Source organism: Xyrauchen texanus, chromosome 6 (genome assembly GCF_025860055.1).
Source record: "Xyrauchen texanus isolate HMW12.3.18 chromosome 6, RBS_HiC_50CHRs, whole genome shotgun sequence".
Classification (NCBI taxonomy): domain Eukaryota; kingdom Metazoa; phylum Chordata; class Actinopteri; order Cypriniformes; family Catostomidae; genus Xyrauchen; species Xyrauchen texanus.
The window spans coordinates 14,386,903-14,398,866 of NC_068281.1; the positions used below are offsets into that span (position 1 = coordinate 14,386,903).

Below are 11,964 nucleotides of genomic sequence, written 5' to 3' on the forward strand. Positions count from 1 at the left end.
AGTGAGAATGAAGGCATGTTTACCAGAACTGGCTGCATGGTTGTAGATTATGAATTATAATTCTTGATAACATTTTACTGAAACAAATATTGTCATTATAGTAAAGGTGAAGTTTACAATTTATGCGTTTATTTTTTTTTTTTTAAATTACACATATTGAATTCACTGTTTAGCAACATTGTAACATCATATTTCAGTAAAACAATGTGTATTCCAAACAGCTTTAATTTTTTAATTGCTTTTGATAACTTAAAACAAATAAATACAAATCTGGTGTCTGTTTAACTGTTCATAGCCCAAAAGGTTGCCTTTTCAGCAGCACTGCTAGCATCGGGATCAGGGCAAACTGGACCCTTTGATACTTAGAAAACGCTGACCAACAAAAAAGTCTTCAGTAGTATTGGAGATGCCTATAACTCAAACACTGGTAAGCACTCTAAAGAGAATATCATTAATGCATGATCTTATGGGGAAAGCAGTTCATCATCCTTGTCACATCTGTGGTGTGTGTGTGTGCACATGTGTGTTTTGTTGTTGTAATCAACACACGTGGCTATGTGTGTGCCGTACAGGTATTTTCACAGCACCAGTACTTCTTCAGATTTTGCACTCATTGTCACAGTGGAAGAACTTCAGTTGTCAGCCTCTTTAAGAACAGTCACACCTAATGCTCTGTTCACTCTTGGAGTCCAGTGGGAATGCTAACAATGGCATTATTCTCACACTGGAAAAAGGTGATAAAGTTTATACACAACTGTGTGCAAAGACTTGGGTTTATGATGATGTCAACAGCTACACTAGCTTCACCGGTTTTATGCATTTCCCCTTGTAAATGTCTGAATCTTTCATCACCTGTACATGTTGAATTAATTGAACTAGAGTGGTATTATATAATTACATTTAATTTAACTACAATGTTCACAGTGAAACCTGGGAATATTAAGGACATTTTAGAAATTGTGATTTCAAAGTCATGCAGATGTCTATAGTGAATAACCTTTTCTAGTTATGCTCGAGGTCTAAAATATTTCATCAGGTTACATGTCTTTTCTTGCAAGTGCAATCTCTGTAAAAATATATATTTTTTAAATATGATCTCACAGAAATCACAAAACTGGAAAAGTCAGGGAAATGCATTGATCAAAAGGTGTGGGAATCATGAATTTATCTGGATTTCGCATACATCTTACTCATCTGGGCTAGATGTTCTGCAACCAAGATCAAAAGAGTTCATAAATAAGCACAGAGAAAAGAAGGAGATCAAAATGTGCATAGATGTAATGTCAAAATCTAAAAATACCAAAGCAATTAAAACAATGGCAATATGTTCTTTATTTAACATTTTTATATAGAAAGTATTTACTTATTTTGTAAGTATTTATGTTTTTTTTTGTTCTTAGATTTATATTGTATTGTGAAGCATGTGATTTGATCCTTTGTTGTAATATGGAAAATAGTCTTGCACATGCTGTTTGTTGATAATAAAGTATATATATATAAAAAAAAAAAATAAGCACAGAGAAAGCATTATATAAGCTCTATATCTGGACAAAACGGAGCGAGAGGTTGTCTGTCATAATCCTACAGTTATCTAATGATTTATGATAAGTACAGTATGCCTCATGGGAATTGTAGTACAAGATTTAGAGTTCCCACTTTATTTTAGGTGTTTTTAAATGACCAATATGTAACATTGACATCAAGCGTTAAAATTGGTAACTGAAGTCCAAATTCAAAATGTTGAAGAGTTGTCACCCCCGTCCCCTCAAAACTCACGCGGGTTGCCAGGTGGAGGACACGCAACAGTAACGAGTAAACTGACAATGGCAAGCCGCGAGCTGTACACTGATCCGCTAATGTGTATGTTTGCAAATTATAAATTAACTTATGTAGAATTTTTGCTGGCTTCCATGGCTACAGCGTGCTGTTTGCGCACTAGTTACAAATCTGGCAACCCAAATACTATTGGGATTACAGGCCAAAATAACAGACATTTCAACATAGAATATACTGGCTGTAGCATTTATTGTTTTCAGAGAAGCCAGTTTTCAATTTAGCATGTTTCCTGTACATCTGATAATATATTATAATTGTATGCTTTAGTACATTAAATATTTTACATATTGAACATTTAAATACTATATACTTCTACGTATGTGTTGTTGTAGTACTTAAAATGTAAGTACCTGCATTTAATGACATCTGTAGTTACACTGTTACCCTTACTTCTAAGCCTAACCCTATCAGTACTTCAACTTAAGCAGGGCAAATGTGAATCTTGTCAGCATTTTGCAAAACATGGTTTCACAAAAATACATTGTATGTATTTTAATGTTCCTATACATAAAGAGCCTAATATAAAGTGGGACCAATTATAAATAGTTTCCACCGTTACAGATTTAATGCTCAGTGTCGTTTGTGTGTTGACTAGAATGACATTACGCACAGAGGGCACACAGAACACCCGTTCATAAATGTACATGAGGAAATTTAACTGCCAAGCTAATTTTCATTCTCAGAAGTGGTCAACATTTCTTCAAAATTTGAGAGTAAGTTCTATAATTCCTGTGCTGAATATTTCATGAAATAACTGAAAACATTGCTAAAAGAAATTGCACTCGCATTTTTTTTAAAAGCCTAGTGTGAATTCATGTGGTAAATTAACTCATACTTCAAAATGCTTTGAATTCAAGCTATTGTGACCACATATATGAACACCATTAAATAATAAATCAAAACTGGCCATCTACATTTCCAAACTTGAAAATCACACAATCAAAAAAATAAGTGTTGATACATTTGGGGTGGAAAAAACTAAGAACATAAAACATTTACTTTAATATTTTATTGAAATTTTCCTGAAGAACTATTGAGACAGGGTAATATAAAAAGACAGGTAAATACAAACAGACTTTTCCTGGAAGCTTCCTGGCTCTCTAACAGAGAAGCCCATTAAGTTTCCCCATTTAAAATACACATTTTAGCTTCATTCACTGAAAAAGACAGACTTTTCCCATTAAAGACAGGACAAACAGGGAACAGGCCAGTTTCACTCTTGAGAATGCATAATGCATGTATTCTGCCATCTTCTTATGTAAAAGAACCATACAAAAACCTCTCTCATTCATATCAGAACAATTAAAAATAATCTGAAAATGTTGTGTTCTGTAGTTTAAAAACAGGTGCTTGTTTTCATAAGGGTTGAGGGACACGTCAAAAGCCTGAAAAGATGTCATGCTAACATTAAAAATAAACTGACAACAGTGGGTCATGTAACTCTAGTGTCAGATATTATTTGAGTGCAGGCATCTACATTATAAATACACAAAACTTTTAAAAGAGCAGCTTCAACCTTTGCTGAAAGTGCTGAATTTGGAGTTTGTGTTATTGGTGTCAACTACGTGTAAAACGTGTCTATGCATCCTCGCCATTAACGCTGTCACCATCATCCTCCCCTTCCTCATGTTCACCCTCCTCTTCTTCCTCACGCTCTCCTTCCTCTTCTTCATTCTCACCTCCTTGGCTTTTAACCTGAAAGGTAAAAACACATTTGGCACAAAGCATTTAGCATTACTTTATTTCAAAACTTTCAAAATTGCAGAAGATTAGATAGATACCTTCCCTCAATTCTTTATTAGAAACACACACTCATAAAAGGTGAAGTGTTTTTTTCCCCACCACTAATGACAGCAAACGGAATTGCAAAAACAGACATTTTCCAGAAGACTTCCCCTGTCTGCACTTGTTTGACAAACAGATAGTCCAACTCTAAACTCACACCAAATGTAACCCTCGAAACTAGTGATCGACCAATATGAATTTTTTTTAATAGCTGATGCCAATATCCAGAGAGCAGGGTGGCCAAAATCTTGTGAGCACTTTGCAAAACAACATGGTTTCACAAAAATACAATTGCATGTATTTTAATGTTCGTATACATGCATTTAAAGACGCCTAATATAAAGTGGGACCAATTATAAATAGTTTCCACCGTTACAGATTTAATGCTCAGTGTCATTTGTGTGTTGACTAGAATGACATTATGCACAGAGGGCACACAGAACACCCGTTCATAAATGTACATGAGGAAATGTAACTGCCAAGCTAATTTTCATTCTCAGTAGTCAACTTTTCTTCAGAATTAGAAAGTTCTATAATTCCCGTGCTGAATATTTCATGAAATAACTGAAAACATTGCTAAAAGAAATTGCACTCGCATTACGGCCCAATGTGGTCAGTCGGACACCGGCAAAAGAACCAAATTGGTTGCACACAGTCAAAATAAAATGTTAAAAGCTTAGTGTGAATTCATGTGGTAAATTAACACTCATACTTCAAAAAAGGCTTTGAATTCAAGCTATTGTGACAACATGAATGAAAACCATTAAATAATAAATCAAAACTGGCCATCTACATTTCCAAACTTGGGGAAAATAAATAAAAATCACACAATCAAAAAATTAAGTGTTGATACATTTGGGTGGAAAAAAACTAAAAGAACATAAAACATTTACTTTAATAATTTTAATAGCTGATGCCAATATCCAGGGAGCAGGGTGGCCAATAAAATGCTGATATATCACACAATTCAATATAGTAAATAAACATAGAATTACAAAAAAAAACGTTTAGCACTATATTTACTCGGTCACACTAAACTTTTACTTTGTAAAAAATTATGTAAAAAACTATTGTATTTTCAAATGGTAGATTGCAGTTTCTTATGATTTCTGTTTAGTCATCAAATCTTTATCAGTAAATTATTTGCACAAGAAGAAATGTTTAATATATTAGGAAGGAAATAACAGCACACAGAGTAGTCCAGCAACCATGGATGGCATATCCACGTTAGCAATCGCAACTTGTCAGAAAATATATAAATCAAACAAATTGCACATACAGTGCATAGGGAATAAGATATTTGCGCACGTGAAGCAATCTCCTGATTGGTTAAACAGCCTGGATCACCTGCTTGGATTGTCATGGAATGACCATCATGGATTTGTGATCAGAGGAACTTTTGATCTTGATGTTTTTTTTTTAAATTCTGGCTGATGGAATACGCACTTCAGAGGAGCACTTGACGGGAAGAAAATGCTGAATTTTAGCAAGATTCGTGAATCATATCTTTTTAAACGAGATATCCGCATACAGTATATAATAGAAGTTTTATTAATATTTGCCTGTTATCATTAGAAACGTTACAGGGAACTGTTGAGGAGAGACTGTTAGTATACGTGCTTCAGAGGGAGATTTACGAGTGTTCCAAAGGATACTGAAGCTATCGGTTTAAACGAGATGTGTGCATATTTGCAGACAATATATGATATCGGTTTTATTGATATTTGCCAATGTATTATTAGACAAGACAGTAAAATGTTACAGGGAACTGTTTAGGGGAGAGAGAGGGAGAATGAAACAGGAGAGCACTTTAACACTGAGCTCAAACGCATCTGCAGTGGCTCTGATATTTGGGTCGTTTAAATGAGACTATGTTGCACACCGGTCTATTATTTTAGTAACACGATGGCACACAAATCGAACCTTGACTGGTTGTTTACAGGTCTCAGTTGCTTCACATTCAAGCCGGTGATTCTCAGCGCCATCAAGAAACAAATAGGCCAAAAAGTGAAAAAGAAATATTTATTTATATATTTTGATGGATGGACTATGACAGTTAGAAGTTGACAAATTTCTGTCGCTCCCGCCGCAGCTGTATTTGAAAGTTAAAGTGGAGAATTCAAAATTGTTCTGTTTCTCACCCAGACCTATTATACTGCTTCTTAAGATATGGATTTAAACACTGGCATCATATGGATTACTTTTATGTTTCCTTTGTGTGATTTTTGGAACTACTAATGTCTGGCCACTTGCATTATATGGACCTACAGAGCTGAAATATATTTAAAAAAAATGTGTTCTGCTGTAGAAAGAGAATCATTCAGATATGGGATAGCATGAGAAATAAGATAATTAAAAATAAAGACACATCACCTCTAGGGCGGAAACAATCCATGGTTTTTTTAACGACAATAAAAAAAAAATTGTCAACAAATTTGTGTTCTCGACTAGTTATTTGATCTCATTTAACGTAACATGAGATCACATTAAACTCTAATGATGATTAGAGAGCAGCACTGCTGTTCGCACCCGACTGAGTTCGCACCTGACCTAGTATATAATTTACGTTTATCAAAATAATAGTTAGTTGTAGCCCTAGTCACCTCAAATCCAGCATAAATCACAAAACTTAACTTCCCTCATTTTGCACCTCCAATTCCTCCACTCACCTCCTCATCTTCTAACAGATCTCTTTCCTCCTCGGAATCATTTGTCTCTTGCTCTTCTCTCTCTCTATCCTTCTTGTTGAAATGCTGCAGGGAAGCTTCACCCACTTCTGTCTTCACAGACTTTCCCTCTGAGGTAAAAGATACATGCATATTCATGAATCCAGAGCACAGATGGTGCAAATCAGATGAGAACACATCTCTGTCCAAGAAGTATGTTTTAAAACCAAGTACACTGATCAGAGCATGCTACCTGATTTCTTGTTTTGATCCTTCTCCATCCTGTCCAGACTCTCTAGAAGATAGTCTACCTTGTGTTTTATTTGAGCAAGCTCTCTCTTAATAGTCTGGAGGTCATCTGCTTTCACTGGGGGTAAAAATGCATGTGCAAATAAATTACAAGACAACAAAGGTTAACTAATGTTTATAACTTCTGAACAAAGACAATGTTGATCATTTAATGAGGTGTTATAGTAATCCATCCCCCAATACAATGAACATGGGAGAAAATTATAAAAGCACTAACAAGCTCGAGAGGACATCCGCTGGCTGCTTTTGGACGAAGAGGAGAAGCTGGACTTGGTGCGGCGGCTGGTTCCCCCACTTATACTGACTCGTGGACGCTTGGAAGGGATCACGGCCCGTGCCACAGGAGGAGGGGGAAGCGGGGGTACACGGGATGGGTATGAATACATTCTGAAAAGACAAGGATGTAAAGCAATCAGCTAAAGTTCAATTCAAATTTTTATTCACATTAATTTCTATAGCGCTTTTCACTATATAAATAGTTTCAAAGCAGCTTTACAAATAACATTTCCCAATGCCTCAAGTGAGAAAGCCAAAAAGCAACAGTGACAATGAAATGCTACCAAAGACGTTTAGGTAAGTTGGGGGCTATGAGATGCGATTTTTTTTATTTTAAACAAATATATACAAACTTATATTGGCAGTGTTTGAACAACACTACTGCAGGTCTTACCGGTCATAGTAATCTCTCTGGAAATCATAATCCATTTCGAAAGTAGAACCACTGTGGAGGAAATAAAATATAGAAATTGTTTGCATTAGATTGGTACAAAAAATGTATTATACACACACACACACACACACACACACACACACACACACACACACACACACACACACACACACACACACACACAAACATACAGGTGCTGGTCATATATAATATCATCTAATATCAAAAAGTGAAACTTGGATAATGTATACATTCATTCCACACAGACCGATATATTTCAAGTGTTCATTCCTTTTAATTGATGATTATAACTGACAATTAATGAAAAACCCCAAAATCAGTCTCTCAGAAATTTAGAATATTGTGAAATGGTTCAGTATTTTGGACACCGGGTGCCACACTCTAATCAGCTAATTAAGTCAAAACACCTGCAAAGGCCTTTAAATGGTCTCTCAGTCTAGTTCTGTAGGCTACACAATCATGGGGAAGACGGCTGACTTGACAGCTGTCCAAAAGACGACATTGACACCTTGCACAAGGAGGGCAAGACACAAAAGGTAATTGCTAAAGAGGCTGGCTGTTCACAGAGCTCTGTGTCCAAGCACATTAATAGAGAGGCGAAGGGAAGGAAAAGATGTGGTAGAAAAGGTGTACAAGCAATAGGGATAACCGCACCCTGGACAGGATTGTGAAACAAAACCCATTCAAAAATGTGGGGGAGATTCACAAAGAGTGGACTGCAGCTGGAGTCAGTGCTTCATGAACCACCACGCACAGACGTATGCAAGACATGGGTTTCAGCTGTCGCATTCCTTGTGTCAAGCCACTCTTGAACAAGACACAGTGTCAGAACACAAAAAGGACTGGACTGCTGCTGAGTGGTCCAAAGTTATGTTCTCTGATGAAAGAAAATTTTGCATTTCCTTTGGAAATCAAGGTCCCAGAGTCTGGAGGAAGAGTGGAGAGGCACAGAATCCAAGTTGCTTGAAGTCCAGCATAAAGTTTCCACAGTCAGTGATGGTTTGGGGTGCCATGTCATCTGCTGGTGTTGGTCCACTGTGTTTTCTGAGGTCCAAGGTCAACACAGCCATCTACCAGGAAGTTTTAGAGCACTTCAAGCTTCCTGCTGCTGACCAACTTTATGGAGATGCAGATTTCATTTTCCAACAGGACTTGGCATCTGCACACAGTGCCAAAGCTACCAGTACCTGGTTTAAGGACCATGGTATCCCTGTTCTTAATTGGCCAGCAAACTCGCCTGACCTTAACCCTATAGAAAAATATGGGGTATTGTGAAGAGGAAGATGCGATACGCCAGACCCAACAATGCAGAAGAGCTGAAGGCCACTATCAGAGCAACCTGGGCTCTCATAACACCAGAGCAGTGCCACAGACTGATCGACTCCATGCCACGCCGCATTGCTGGAGTAATTCAGGCAAAAGGAGCCCCAACAAAGTATTGAGTGCTGTACATGCTCATACTTTTCAGTTGGCCAACATTTCTAAAAATCCTTTTTTTGTATTGGTCTTAAGTAATATTCTAATTTTCGGAGATACTGAATTTGGGATTTTCATTAGTTGTCAGTTTTAATCATCACAATTAAATGAAATAAACATTTGAAATATATCAGTCTGTGTGTAATGAATTAATTATAATATCCAAGTTTCACTTTTTGAATGGAATTACTGAAATAAATCAACTTTTTGATGATATTCTAATTATATGACCAGCACCTGTATACTTTACATGAGCTCTAATCCAAAGCAATATTCAGGTGAAAATATGAGAGAGAAAAACAAAAAGTCAGTACAGCCATTGCCATGACTTAGATGATTTTGTTAACTTTGTTAAGACTTTCCTGTCTTGGATTTTTTGATTTACAAAATCATCTGATACTCCAGGTTTCCCATGACCATGCGAACCCTGTATATGAATATAACAACAAAAGTACCACTCACCTGTACATATCTCCAGCTGATCGCTTGGTTGTTTTTGGCCTGTGAGGTTTGGGCTCCCCAGCCAGATTTATATCTGATGCAAAGAAGAGTTAATAGATAAATAAATCAATAGATCAATTAAAATAAAAACCCATATGGTCACTAACTGATCAGTGAGTTTCTACATACACACACTACGGGGATACACAACCACAGAATTGTGGTTTAGGCAATCAATTGGTAATGCAAATCATTGTAATCTCAAACCTATAGTCTAAAGTTTATGGGTAACCTTGACAAGAACCATCATTGCCAGCAGTTATATAAGCTAAGCCCACAAGACTGTTAGACAGTTAAACATTTATCTTTAATCCAAATTCCAACTCCAAACTCAAATCCTCCTACAGGTATTGATAAAAAAAAAAGTGATTCTGATGATAAAGGATAATTTTTTATGTCCTCACCGAGCACCTGTCCAACGATCATCCGGCCATCTTCTGCTGCCACAGCAGTCCGTGCATTCCTCTCATTGGCATACTGGACAAAGGCGTAGCCTTTATGCACAGAGCAGCCCACAACCTTGCCGTATTTGCTAAAAATGGCTTCAATGTCCGCCTTGGTGACCAGCATAGTGTTTAGGTTTCCGATGAACACCCTGGAGTTCAGCGACCGTGGGTCCGTTTTATTGGTCACGTTGCCAGACATCAGTTGACTAGCGCTGGGGGGACAACTAAGTTAGTGAAGGGAATATATAGAAACATAAGGAAGGACGTGGGTATATTTCCAGAGAGAAAAGCTAAACAGGAGTGTCAGTAACCGTGTGATCCAATGCATCATATTAAATAAAAGTCTAAAACTAGCTGTTGTTTAAAGAGCCTTAATTGAGCATAATTGTGGGATGCTACTCGCTCAGGTGTTTTTCACCCAAGTGTGAAAGTTCACAGTTTAATTTCAAACCAATCCCACATTCTGGCATATGTAGACAGTGTTTAGCACTATGTGTAAGTTTACATGTATTTGCTGCAATGAATGGTCTAGCTAGATTTTCATGTTTTCAAAGAGGGACGATCAACCACCCTTCTCATTTCAACTATTTCAAGTTAATTTTTGCACAGGAACCATACAGGGCATTTGACATAAAAAGGGTGTGTTAATAACGGTCACTCACTCCATAGCTTCAGGGTAGTCGTCTGTTCTTTTGTCACTGGGGTGTGTGGTCAGTGGAGCACAGGTCTAGAGGGTACTCACAGCCAAAACTACAATTCCCAACAGCACCCTTTCAGTGAGCGTCACTTGGCTTCCACCAGTTACACTGAGGCAACAAAAAACACCTCATTACAACTGGACATGGTTAAATGTTTTGATCAAACACTTTGCACTGTATTTAAAGAGAGATGTAAGGTCAAAGATACTGGTGGTGATCAAGATTTGTGAGGGAAGTGTTGGACAAAAAAAAAATATGTAAAATGGCGATTCGAGAATGGCATTCACGTCACATGGCAAAACTATCTGGATTCAAAAATGACTGTGGGTCATTCTTGCAACTTGACCGGGCGAAGCTAAAACCAGGCTAAGCTAGTTGCTCTCAGCTGGTCACCCTGCCTGGTCGGTTGTCTGGTTTTAGGGGTGTTTTGAGCACTTTTATCTGGTCAGGCTGGGAATTCCGCATAGATCGGCGAACAACCTTAGGCTTTAGCCATTTTCCCCCATCACGAACGTCTGGTAAAACTTACACAAAACATTTGGTTTTATAAAAATAAAAGAAATTAAAACAGGTCAACGACGGCTATAAATTGAAACTTAAAGCCGCGCGCCAAATGGAACTGCAACGCTGCGGTCTCGGTTACTGCTCTTGTTAGCGCGAAATAAAAAAAAAAAAGCGACGCGGAAAACATTTGAATTTTCAAATTTACCACGCAACAAAACAGGTTTGGATTTATTTATAAACAAAAATCTAAGATAAAAAATAGGCGATACGATACGACCCGACCAAACCCAAACACGTATGGGGATTCGTGAAATACGATGGAAAATCATCGAAGCAGACAAAGAGGACACACCACGCAGCCGAGAGCCCTGCTTTAAAGAGCCTCAGCAGTGTGACGGCTGCGGTGTAAGAAATCCTTCACAAAATGCACCAAAAATATGCTTATGAGGATATTATCGAGGCAAAAATTCGAATAAAAAAACTACTCACCAAAATTTCAAAGTTTAAAACAAGCAGTCTAAGGATCAAGAACCTTACACTGGCTGCAAAAAGGCAACTGTGAAGTCAGCGCTAGCGGTCAATCTGCTACCACATAAAAGCAGGCGGCGCACTTTTCAAGTTAAAAGTCACCGGTTGATTCGATCGGTCGGCAAGTTCTATCGGCTATGGAATTGTGATGTGACGTATATAATCTATGAGAGCCAACAGTCTTCCTGAAGAGAGCGTTTACCGTCCTGAAAACAGTTGGACGAGGCGGGGGTTTGCCTACAATCTTTAAAACCAGTTTTAAATGTAGACTATTTCCTTCAGATCAATATCAGATATTTGAGCTGCAACTACGGAAGATTGAAATATCCAGTCATGTGCTTTGTGCTCTCATTTATAGACCACCTTGATAATAATAAGAACTTTATTAATGAATTTGGGACTTTTATCTTTAATATCATCCATACAGCAGATACAATTCTCATTGTGTGCGACTTTAATAATCATGTTTGTTGCCCTTCCCATTATTTGGTGAAGGATTTTGTGCAACTCATTGATTCATTTGA

General features: G+C 37.4%; 1 protein-coding gene across 2 annotated transcripts; it reads right to left on the bottom strand.

Moving 5' to 3' along the window:
* Nucleotides 1-2,852: 2,852 nt before the first annotated feature.
* On the bottom strand, nucleotides 2,853-11,512 carry LOC127645566 (heterogeneous nuclear ribonucleoprotein C-like). 2 transcript variants are annotated; one of them, XM_052129225.1, is made up of 9 exons: nucleotides 11,402-11,512; nucleotides 10,373-10,516; nucleotides 9,669-9,934; nucleotides 9,226-9,298; nucleotides 7,267-7,317; nucleotides 6,814-6,983; nucleotides 6,541-6,654; nucleotides 6,291-6,418; nucleotides 2,853-3,531 (listed from the first exon to the last, which is right to left on the bottom strand). In XM_052129225.1, the coding sequence occupies exons 2-9, from the start codon at nucleotides 10,375-10,377 to the stop codon at nucleotides 3,415-3,417; spliced, it is 924 nt and encodes a 307-aa protein (XP_051985185.1). In that variant the 5' UTR covers nucleotides 10,378-10,516; nucleotides 11,402-11,512; the 3' UTR covers nucleotides 2,853-3,414. The 2 variants fall into 2 exon arrangements, with proteins under 2 accessions (XP_051985185.1, XP_051985186.1); XM_052129226.1 differs by having other exon boundaries at nucleotides 2,855-3,531; nucleotides 9,669-9,922.
* Nucleotides 11,513-11,964: the final 452 nt, after the last annotated feature.